This window comes from Acomys russatus, chromosome 23, assembly GCF_903995435.1.
Source record: "Acomys russatus chromosome 23, mAcoRus1.1, whole genome shotgun sequence".
Classification (NCBI taxonomy): domain Eukaryota; kingdom Metazoa; phylum Chordata; class Mammalia; order Rodentia; family Muridae; genus Acomys; species Acomys russatus.
The window spans coordinates 15,538,575-15,551,485 of NC_067159.1; the positions used below are offsets into that span (position 1 = coordinate 15,538,575).

Sequence of the window (12,911 nt, forward strand, 5' to 3'; positions counted from 1 at the left end):
CTCCACGAATAACTGAACCCGCGGGTCGGGAACAAAGAGTCATGTATCATAAATGTGTTTGAACATGGGTATGTGTGTGCAGGGATGTGTGCATTGGGAATAGAATGAGAAAGATGAAAGAAAGAATGTAAGAGAGGATAATAGAGTTATAATGCATAATCGATATACATTGTATATGTGTGTACGTGGTTTTAATCACATCATGGACTTTAAAGCACAGGAGTACATGAAGGAAAGATTGTTAAGAGTAAATCAAAATGCCTTTCAGGATGCCATTCAGAGTTTGTGAATTTTCTTTGTAAATAATTTAAAGGTTTTTCTGTTAACACATATTATAAGTTGGATGTAATTATCTAATAAGTGCATGTAGGTGTTAAATGTTTATCCACTTATTTAAGTTGTTTATGGCTTTTAATAAAAGGAAAGAAACTTGAGTAAAAAAGGTACAATTGGGTGGGCAAGAAGCAGGTAAAAATGCTTTCCAGGCAAGCATGATTAATTATGTATAATCTAAGGAGTGCATGGAAAATCAGGGAGAAAAAAGGCCTCAACACAGAGTTGTCTTCAAACACCATATATACACTCCACAGCTCTCTCTGTCTCTCACACACACATCACACATATACACCTGACTATAAAGAAATAAAAGAAAATAAAAAATATTATGGTACACATGAAAAAGAAACACACTTGATTGATGCTCTCTCTATATGTATTTATTTTGATTCTTACAACTTTGACTCAGCATGAATTGCAATAAATGGGTCCTCAGCAGAGTTACTAATGGAAAAGTGAGCTTTGCCATCACTGCCAACTTGAACTCTAATTCCAGTGCAGTTGCCGTCAATTTTATCTCCCGAAATGACATCACAGTATGTGCCGGCAGGAAGACCAGTCTGTAAAGTTGTTGACAGAGACCTGAAAGAAAGTTAGCATTTAATTGAAAGTAGACATAATCAAGTGTAGGTAGGTCTATTATCAATAGAACAATAAATGCCTCAACAGTGTACTAGGCAACACTAATCATGAGATACTCAATGACAAAATCTGAACTGTAAGTCTGGGCCAGTGTTGGTGAGATAATTCTCTATACCAAAGGCATCTTTTATAATGCTTCTTAAGTAATCAGTCTGTGGTGCCTGTTATCAGACAATACAGAACTGGGTGTACTTCAGTAGCAAAGCCTTCCTCTGATGACTATAGTTCCGTGAAGTCTGTCCTTAGCTGGAATTAAACTCTCAAGCCTTTAAAAATGTTAATAGCATTACTTCTTAAAATTTTTTTCTAGATTATCCGATGTCACAAAAAAGCTGGTTTAGAATTAAACATAATCTATAATTTCAATGGAGACATACACAGTTCTTAAAAATTGACTATAAGAAGTAACTATGGTTCTAAGAATTAGTCATATATGTTCTTTGAACAAAAATGTTGTGTATTGTGTTCCTTACATGTTTGGTATTGCCCATTAAAACATGATTCGTGCTAAGATGCTCTCAATAGAATTAGAAGGTGACTTCCGATCAAGACAGTTCACCTGTATCTTTGAGCTACATTTCTACAGATGAGGAAATGATTAAAGAAAACAATGAGAGATGTACAGGAGAAATAATAAAGAACATTTTAGAAGCCAGATTTTAAAATCTCCTGCATAACATTATATGCCAGATAAAAATACATAAATTCCTTTTCAATATCCCAAGAGAAAATTTTAAGAGATAAAATATCACTAAATTGAATTAAAAACTATAAGTGATATTCATAGGTAGCAGGGGAATTATTTCAGTACTAACATTATAAATTGTTTAAATTACATTAAAACTTATCTTTATCCCCTATGAGCATATACAGTGGGAGGTAATCCCCCTCAGGAACAGTCATAGGGGAGGGGAATAATGGGAAAATGGGAGGGAGGGAAGAATGGGAGGATACAAGGGATGGGATAAACATTGAGATGTAACAAGAATAAATTAAAAATAAAAAATAAAAATAAAAAAATAATAATCAAAGTCATGCCCAGAGGAAGAAATGCATTTTTATTTTTTTTTTCTATTAAAAAAATGCCATTTAAAAAAACTTATCTTTATTATTTGTGTGCTTTGTGAAAAGTGCCAAATAAGCATATACATAGGAATATATGCCAGTTATAACCCTAGAATGTGGTGAAAGATCTCAAAAAGAAAAATCTTATACAAGGAATGGAAGAATACAAAATGAAGAACCACTTTGTGTGTGCTACGTTCAGTATTCATTTTGGGTCTTAAATCTGTTAGGGAAAATATTTTTCATGTAAAAAAGACAACAGGTGAACAAAAAAAAAAAAAAAAAAAAAAAAAGAAAGATCTAAACAAATTGTAGAAAGACCATAAACATTAAGTAATATCCACTCACCAGTCATCATTGTTGAAGACAATGAATCCTCTGTTTCCTCTGCCAAAAGCTACTTGGTTGCTGCCATTATCCCACCAGTTAGCAAAAGGCTGACCATTGACTACGTTTCTGAAGGCAACCATGTTCCTAAGAGCACAGTGTTATGTTAAATGCAAATGCCCTTAAATGTCCACCATTTAAAATAAAAGGATAAACAATCTACTAAACAGGTTCGGTAGGAGGTAGTCCCACCTTATTTGGCGCCATCGGTGCTCACAGACCCAGTCATTACCACAAGTGCTGTCCGCGTTAATGGTCACTTCTTTGGTTGCTCCATTGTTATTAGGTGGCCCAATCCAGTCGTTCTGATCCTGAGTTTTCAAAGCAACCAGGTCATGTGAATGCTTCCTAATTATTTTCCATTACAGGAAACTAAAACCAAGCCCATTGTGCTAATCCTGTGTCTGCTGTGCCTCACTTTCATCTGAGCTCTTCAGTGTTTTTACAGACCTTCAATGAGTCCTTAACCTCTGTGAAAAATCACATTCTCTGCAACCGTACTTAAAACATAAGAAGCAAATTCTTTATCTGCTTTCATATTATGCTCAATATCACTAACACTCTCCAGTGTGACTGCAACAAGAAAATTAGAGTCAGAAACACTAGCATTAAAGAATAGGCTCCAGTTACTACTTGAAAAAAATCTCCATCATGATATATTATAGGCATGTGCCTCAATTTATCCATAAAACAAAAAAGTAGTTCTTGGCTACTGTAAAATTTAAAGAACACCTATGAAAATGTCTTTATTATAACTATTTCCTATTAATAACAGTCAATTATTACTACCTATTGATAACATACTAACAAAATATCGTGATTTTTTTCCTAAGTGAAAGAAAGTATAAGTTCACATTTTATGATGGCAAAATTTTAAATGTTTCTGAAAAACAAACCACTCATTCTACACATCAAATCTCTTCAAGAATAAAATTGATTTCATAAATAACCAAAGGACTCTTAGGTTGAAAAGAAAATAGAAAAAACTATGTGATTTACAAAGAATAAATATTTTTATTTTATATTTGATATTTCTCTGTGAGTCTAGTATCTTCCATTGAAATAGGAAACTTCAAGTAAACTTTTAGATGTCTGATAGTCTTAATTTTTAGTTTTTTGAAATTATTTAAACTTATTCACACTTGTTGCTTGTGTTGCTTACCATCCATAGAATTGTCAGCTGATCAGGAGTCTGTAATTCTCATACATCCCTATCTACTATATTTTCCTAGTTTAACTTCAAATCGTAGGCCTACTCATTTCACAAAAAAAAAAAAAATAAGCATATTTCACATGTGTGATGATACTTGCTGCACCATGAGAAGAAAAGTTCTGAAATTCTCTTTAGCATTAACAGGTGTGATCACCTGGTCAGGGCTTTCTCGTCAATACAAGTTTGCATTTTTTTAATGTGGTCTTACTTTTATCTTTTTTATTATCAGCTACTTCCATGTTCCTCCTTTACAAAAATGCAGTGAATAAACACTTAATAAAAAGTATCATATTCTATAATTTCACGTGAAATTAATACAGAACCACTTTTTTTTTTTCTGTAGAATGAAACACACTTTGAATGACTCCAAGACTTACTTTTCCGTTCTGGAAATTTCTTTGCCAACGGTAACTTGACATTACTCTTGTGAATCCATAAGGATGAGCCAACATGAATCCAACAGCCATTTTGTACATTCTGAAAGTTCCAAAATGGTATGAGAGCAGAAGTATATAATATATCACTGTCATTAAGGACATTACAGCACAACACCAAATGTTGTCCTACCTGGCATCCCAGAATGTCAGGATGGATGCTCCTCCAGCCCCATGCCCTCGCTGATTATCATGGTTGTCCACAAACACAAGGGCTCTGTCAGAAGGCACCATACCCCAACCTTCTCCCCAGTTCCTGCATTTAAAAGGGGCATATTATTTTTTCACAATGATTAGAGTAATTTTATATATGTCATCCTTGGTTATCTAAATAAACGTAAATTCCTTAAGAAGTCTAACTTATGCATGCATATAATTTTCTACGACAATGCACATGAGAAATTTATCCACATTTGGGTCTTACAACACAATTCTTTTGGTCTTAAATATTTTCTCAAGATTTTCCTTTGTATAATAATTCAGATGGACTTGAGAAGTCAGTATACATGCTAAATGATACCAATTAGAAACCTGGAGTTATAAGTATTGTTATACAAGTACTCAAATTTCTAAATAATTTTTGAAAGAAGTAAGTTACGTAGTGTTCACAATTTTAAGAATAATTTATGAGTATAAATATAATAATAACAATAATAATAAAACTTCATTAGCGCATAGGTAAACATTCCTGGTTTCTTATAGACTTATCACAAACAAACAAAAACCACTAGCTGTTACTTTGTATTTCTAGGGCTACATAGTGATGACATCCCCCATGAAAAAGAGAAGTAATTTGGGTTTAGGAAACAGTGATTCTAACTATTAATCAACTATCTGTAGTTCTACAAATTAGAATAGTTGAAAATATAATTTATTGATGCCAAGAGACAAAAGATCTGAGATAGATCAAATGAGTATATGGTGTATATTTACTTCAAATAGGACATCTTCTCTCCATTCCATTTGCGGATAACTGTGCCGAGTTTTGCTCCAAACTTGAATTCTGTCACACGACCATTTCCAAAGTACTCACTGCCTTTAATTGCCTCACCACCCAGATCAATGACCTAGAAGAGACATTGGGGCAACAGAAGCATATTCTTGATATATAATATTATTTATAAATGTTTATAATAACCTTTGTTATTTGAAATGTTCTTAATGACTTTCTGTATATCTAGATTCTGATTTATTTTATAAACTATATTACACAATATTTAAAAAAAAACAAATTACAGGGTCATTTTTTTATCCACCAGGATGGCTGACAGAAGGCAAATTTTCCTACTTCATGTTTATATAACTTGCTGTCAGATCAATACTAGAATTTCTTATGAACTCATTCATTTTTCAAGGAAAACAGTGACCTATAAAGAAATAATTCTCAGTACATTATTGTACCACAAACACACACACAAAAGCTTCCTATGTTTGCTTTAAATGCCTACAACCCTAATAACATGAGACAAACCACAATCACAGAAAGATTGGTTTGAGACCACACCCATTATGATTTCACTGACTTGTATAATGGCATATGGGGATTTAAAACATGGATTAGTGAAGTTTCCACTGTCTAAGAACTTGTAAAAAAAAGTAAAGTACTCTGGTGCCTCACCTTTGACCATGTCCCCTGGAGGGGGAGACCTGGGGCACTCAGAGGAAGGACAGCAGGTTACCGAGAAGAGACTTGATACCCTATGAGCATATACAGGGGGAGGTAATCCCCCTCAGGAACAGTCATAGGGGAGGGGAATAATGGGAAAAATGGGAGGGAGGGAAGAATGGGAGGATACAAGGGATGAGATAAACATTGAGATGTAACAAGAATAAATTAATAATAAAAAATTTAAAAAAAATAAGTAAGTGTGTTATCTCCAAGTAAGAGAAAAGAGAAATCATCTCATGGAAAAATAGAATGCTACACTCTATAAGTAAAGGAGATATTAACCACCATTGTAAGTTGTATCTATTTTCTGGTTTCCAAATTGATAGTATTTCAAGAAAAGCCAAAAAGTACATCCTAAATGAAGCACACACCAAGTGTCTGTACAGTACCAACCAGGAAGCCCTGAAAACATATACATGGGTAACAGTATATGAACTAAATAGGTTGTATTTAGGAACACACACACACATATTTTTTGTATGTATGTATACATATAATGTATATGTGTGCATGTAATAACAATTTAGTGCAAAGATACTATCAGCTTGAAAGAGTATGTGCAGGGGTATATGGAATAGATGGAGGGAAGAAAAGAGAGGTAGAAATAACATTAAATAAATTGTAATCTATCTATCTATCTATCTATCTATCTATCTATCTATCTATCTAGGCTTCCAGTTTCATGTTTTTATAGGATTTCTTAGCTTCCAGTTTCATGTTTTTATGGGACTTCTTAGCATGCAAATGAAAAAAACCATAATTTGTGGGCTATTTTCCTTATCTTTTAAACCCTTGTCTTGTAGACAACTGCTAGCACGCTGAGGTATAGAAACACCACCTTCTGTTGGCAGTTCACAAGACCACAGACAGAAAGGTGTCAAAAGGCAGGATCCTTTCAGAGGCACATTTCAAAGCAAACCACAAAGACTTTGGGCCAAAAGTTGTCAAAAAAAAGATGGCTCTTTTAAGAAACACATTTCAAAATTGCTCTGAATCTATGCACAGAGGCAAGCCCTGGGGGGTATCCTGAGTAGCCTCCTGCAATTTGCATACCTGGACTTAAAACCCAGAGATGGGCTGGGGGGGGGGTGCTCTCCTGTCATTTCTTTTGCCCTAGACCTTTGTCCTGGCTCCCCTTTTTATCTTTAAATTTTGTTTGGACTTTAGTTTAGTGAATTAAAACCTAGCTCTTTGTCCTGGCTGTTTCTATTTTGACTAAGCGTGCTTGGCTATTTAGATTTCTCTTAAATCCCGGGATCCATTCCTCCACTGCAGGAGATGCAGACTCCTAGTGCTTTATTTTAGCTAATTGTCAACTACCCTGCTCTCCCTCAAGCTTGGGGATAAGACCTTGCCCAGGAGGACTTAGAAATAGAAGGCTCTCTCTCTGCAGAGGAGCCCTACTACACGACCTGTTCTCAGGGATTAAGACTTCTTACATGATGGAATACTACTCAGCTATTAAAAACGAGGAATTCCCAAAATTTGTGGACAAATGAATTGATCTAGAAATTATCATAATGAGTGAGTTCACCCAGAAGCAAAAAGAGACAAACGGTATATACTCACTTATATCAAAACACTAGTCCAAGGGATACGTACCATGAAAATCTTTACTTACCAAGAAAGTGGGTCAGAGGAGAGGATATCCGATTGAGACTTTAGGCAAGACTAGCATGGAAGAAAGAGGAAATAGTAGGACCCACAGGGTCCTGGAAACCTACAAGAAGAACTTTATGACAGGCAGACCTGGATCCTGGGGTCCTCCTCAAACTAAGGCACCAGCCAAGGAGAATATAGGCAGTAAGCTTCGAACCCCTACCAAGACCTAGCCGACGAACATGATACTCTCCACCGTTGAGTGGAGAGTGAGATCTGACTCTCACACGAACTCTGGTGCCCCTTTTCTGACCATGTCCCCCGGATGGGGAGACCTGGTGGCACTCAGAGGAAGGATAGCTAGTTACCAAGAAGAGACTTGATATTCTGAGAGCATATATAGGGGGAGGAGGTCTCCCTCAGACATAGGGGAGGGGAGAAGGGGAGAAATGGGAGGGAGGGAAGAATGGGAGGAAACAGGGGAAGGGCTAACAATCGAGATGTAATATGAATAAATTAATAATAATAATAAAAAAAAGACTTCATCAGCTAACCCTTCCAGAATAGGCTGAGGAAAAACTCTGCAACTAGATTTTCAGAGGGCCTCCCCGTGAACAGAACCCACATCGACTAACTTCAACATCATAGTTTTTATTTATCTTATTATATTTAATTTATTATATTTTGCTCAGTCTCTCAGAAGTCTTTTGTAATAAGAGACAGAAACACAGTGGTGTCATGTGGAAAGGGAACTTGGCAAGAAGGAGGAGCAGAGGAAGGTAGAAAACATGATCAGGATATATGAGTGAGAAAAAGTTATGTTCCATAAAGAAAAATTATAAACTCAAACATAAAAATAACGTATATAATGATTTACCTCTTGATAAATGAAAGGTCTGCTTCCTTGAGAGAACCACCTTGTATTTAGGTTACGCAGTTTATCCAAAACTGCCTTAATGTCTCCAGGCCACATGTGCTTAGCAGCATCAAGTCGGAACCCTGCTACACCAATGTCGATGAGATGGTTCATATAGTCAGCTATCTTGGTACGAACATAATCCTTTTCAAGTGCAAGATCCAGAAGGCCAGACAGACGACAATTTCTGACCTGTTGAGACAAAAAGTGATTAATTTATAAAAAGTCATCTTCATTTTGAGAATCCATTTCATCATTCAGTCACTCCCCAATTTACAAATGGAAAATTTCATACTGTCTTTATCTAGGACATGGCAAGTTTTGATGTCTTAATCTGTACACGTACTCTAAAATATTTTCTATTATAATATAGAGAATATCAGACATAAAATGGATTAACATTTTAGGTGGTTAGCTCTCTTTCTCATTCTCTCCTCCCTTTCTCTTTTTCTTTTTAAATATATTTTATTAATTTATTCATATTACATCTCAATTGTTATCCCATCCTTTGTATCCTCCCATTCCTCCCTCTCTCCCATTTTCCCCTTACTCCCCTCCCCTATGACTGTCTCTCTCTCTCTCTCTCTTTTTTTTTTTTTTTTTACTTATTTTATGGAGTTCACAGAATCCATGTCAGGGACTTGCTTTTGTTAAGTAAGCGTACTGTCAAAATGCTGAAAATATAACCCAGTGTATGAAAAAACATTTAAAACATTGAATTATATTGCTAGTAATTTTTCATTCTATAATATTTGTATAATTAAAAAATTAAGCTTTTATATTTTCCACACAAAGTTGCTAGAGAGCATGTCTGCATTTTGTCATTGATGTGCGTCTATCTTTACAAACAAATTTAGCAAAATACAAGAGATTTCTTCACATTTCTACTTTTAAGCATTCTGTCTTAGTAACTCTTTTCCTTTGAAATATGGATGAAATGTCTAGTGCTTCTCCATTAATTCCTGTGCATACCTAAAACCTTGTAGGTTTCTGTATCCTAATTACTGTTTCTCTCTCTCTCATTACCTGATTGGCATCGTTGTAGTTATGAATTTCTCCGTCACATTTCCCATCATTAAAATCCCAACCAGAGTATGGGACTGATGGGAAGTCCCTGTTATTAGCATTGTAGTAACTTCCACAGGTGCTGCTTGTCCCTGAACCGCCGCCTGAGCCACACATGTGGTTAATGACAGCATCAACATAAATACGGACCTAATGAAGAAAAGTGTTTGCTTCAGTTAATCTCAGAAATCTGTAGTTTCACTGGCAATCTAACAGCATGCTATCAAAACTCCAAATCATGTCTTCTTCTGCTTTGTAGATTCATCTTAGAAAAGAGAGTTAACTGTGAAATGAAACTAATGGGAAATAAAATCAAAATAATCCTGCTATTTTGTAAGGAATATAGAACTACTAAGTGGAGCTAAACAGAAAACTACCAAAACGACAAATAAAGGTCAATTTTTGAGGAAGTAGGACGTAGTATGAAAATGAGAGAATATGGTTTTTGAAATTTTGCAGGATCATGAGGAGACAGAACTTAGCTTATGATTTCTACTACATGTCTGAAGACCAGAAGTTGTATTGATATATCATCCTTACAAGATTACCATTAAAAATAATATGGCAAAGAGAAGCCAAGAATTGTGGGTAAAAAGAAATCACGGAAAAGTGACATCAATCTGCACATCTGGCCCCATATCTAATCTGTATCAGTTAAACAATTATGTGGAAAAGTATGTTGAAACTACCATACCTACAAACAAAACAAAATGTAGATTTCTGAAGAAGATGAAATCAGTGAAACAAAGAAAAAATATAAAATTTGAAAGTTTAGAGGATCATATGAAGAAAGAAGCTAGCCTCTTAGCTTAGTACTAAGCTATATATGTCCTTAGGGACAAGAAGGAAGATATTTATCTTCTTTATAGTAGATATTTTTACATTAAAGCAACAATGGCTTAGAGAGCTTATTAAATGAGCATAGAGAATAAAATCACATAAAAATGACTATAGCAATCAAATACAACCTATCGCCTAAGCAGGAAAGAGGTAATGGGAAGACTGTGGTTGCAAGTGTAAAAGTCATAGTTCTGTTGTATCAATACTTCTCTTTGCATAACAGATATGCAAGGACTGTCAAAGGTTGACTATAACACGGTAAAGCATTTGAGGACTAGTAAAAACAAAAGTAATTTTTTGATCATGATCTTAATTTATGTTTGTAGTTTATAAATTAAGTATATCACTTCTCCCCTTCCTTTTCATCTTTCCAGCTCCACTAAATCATGAAATTTTCTGATCAGATGAAACAAACAAGGAATAAATGAGGGAAGTATTTTCACATATAACATTTTTAAATCTATTAAATTATATGTGAGATTGTCCTAAAAAAGAAAACATGACTTCACTTACTCCAACATTGTTGCATCTTGTCACCATGTCCCTGAATTCATCTTCATTTCCAGACCTTGTACAAATTTTGTAGCTAATTGGTTGGTATCTTTCCCACCAAGGCCTTGATGGGTTGTGAACCACAATATTTTCATTGGGTGGAGAGACCTACAAAGAAAACAGTAATTATCAGTAGTGCATAATGGCTTACTTTACATAAGTAAATTCTGTAGACAACTATGAAAGATCTGCCTATCATAACGTTCTACTTGTAGGTGTCTAGGACCCTCTGGATCCTTCTACTTTGCTATTCTCCCATGCTTCTCTCATTTAGAGTCCCAATAGGATGTCCTCCCCTCTGTCCCAGTTTCCTGGTAAGTGAAGGCTTTCGTGGGACATGCCCCTTGGGCTAGTATGCAGATATAAGTGAGTATATACCATTTGAGTCTTTCTGCTTCTGGGTTAACTCACTCATTATGATCATTTCTAGCTCAATCCATTTAGGGGTCCCACTCAAACTAAGGTACCAGCCAAGCACAATACAGGCGGTAAACTTTAAACCCCTACCCAGATCTAGCCAATGGACAGAACATTCTCCACAGTTGAGTGGAGAGTGGGATATGACTTTCTCACGTACTCTGGTGCCTCACATTTGACCATGTCCCCTGGAGGGGGAGACCTGGTGGCACTCAGAGGAAGGACAGCAAGTTACCAAGAAGAGACTTGATACCCTATGAGCATATACAGGGGCAGGTAATCCCTCTCAGGAACAGTCACAGGGGAGGGGAATAATGGAAAAATGGGAGGGAGGGAAGAATGGGAGGATACAAGGGATGGGGTAGTCATTGAGATCTAACAAGAATAAATTAATTAAAAAAAAAAAAAAGATCTGATCTTGCTTCTCAACCTGTGAACACGTACCTAGCTCTATGGCTTTACAACCACCTGAAGACATGGACAGAACATCGTCCCTGTTTTATAAAATCCTTCAACAGAGTATAAATTTTTCATCACCTCAAATTTTCTCTTCCTCAGGAAAGTCGTGTGAGACGTAAAATTGTCTTGCAGACACACATGTCCTGATTAGAATACTGTTTTACATTAGCACAATAAAGTATCCATTTAAGTTGTCATTAAATCTTACCTGCACCCCTCCAAATCCTCTAGGAGCTAAGTACCGCTCACATTCCTTGGCGATATCAATCCAGCGCCACTCAAACAGGTGGACAATAGCAGTCCGCCCATCCTGAGTATTTGGGTTATATTGAGCCCAGCAGAACCCAATGAGGGAAAGCAGCAGAATGAACTTCATCTTGCTTTGAAGTTGTCAGTGTTCTGTCTAGCACCTATTTATATTCTGCAAAAAGTTACAATCTACAAAGTCAATAATAACGAATAAATATTTAGAGAATATGCTTTTTATTCTTAATCTAAAAGATTTGCACTGAGTATGTGAACAGGTGAAGGGCTTCCAAAAACTCTCATGGAAAATAAACTGAGAGTTGTTTGAGGACATTTATTATTTGATGAGTATAGATCTTACTATGTTGTCCTCTAATACAAGGAAATTAATATTGGAGCCAAATACAGGTATGGTTTTGTTTGCAAATACTTGTATAATTTCTACTCAAAATAGAAATAGGACAATATATTGAGCTCAGTTTTGTTTCTCCTACTCAACTTTTTATTATTTACATAATTGTATTTATTTTTAAGAACTTTTACACACATGCTAGCATGCTACTATAATTCCACAAACAGGAAGGATGAAGTAATTTAGATTCTGAGTATAATACAAGCCTGTTCTACACAAAAACCCCTTGTATGTAAATAAACTAAAAAGGCATTTTAAATACTGTTTGATTTTAAAACTATACATCTTCCCTACCACCAATTAATAGGTTGTATATAAAAGGGTTAGCTTTCACCTTTAACTAAACCAACATATTTATACCTGCTACAATACAAGCTAAAAACTGAAAATATGTTTTCCTTCTCATATTTGTGAAAATCTATGAAAGAAAATGCAAGTAGCAGTTGAAATTTTTCCTGTATCCTTTAACAAGTGAATGGATGATAAAAGTTAGCATGACATGCAAGTAGCTATAGCTTTAATAATAAAATTTGTGTGCAATTTTGATGAAATTCATAATTAAAAATATTTTAATAGAAAAGGAGTTCAACATTGGTGTCATTCACACTAGATACTCAGGGAATGTTTCACTAAAAACATGACTTTGGCTGTATTTTGAA

General features: G+C 35.2%; 1 protein-coding gene across 1 annotated transcript; it reads right to left on the reverse strand.

The window, feature by feature from the left end:
- Window positions 1–704: 704 nt before the first annotated feature.
- Window positions 705–11,970, reverse strand: LOC127206622 (pancreatic alpha-amylase). The gene is made up of 10 exons (XM_051165954.1): window positions 11,803–11,970; window positions 10,680–10,826; window positions 9,288–9,476; window positions 8,223–8,453; window positions 5,011–5,144; window positions 4,211–4,333; window positions 4,021–4,120; window positions 2,623–2,741; window positions 2,392–2,517; window positions 705–918 (listed from the first exon to the last, which is right to left on the reverse strand). The coding sequence occupies exons 1-10, from the start codon at window positions 11,968–11,970 to the stop codon at window positions 729–731; spliced, it is 1,527 nt and encodes a 508-aa protein (XP_051021911.1). The 3' UTR covers window positions 705–728.
- Window positions 11,971–12,911: the final 941 nt, after the last annotated feature.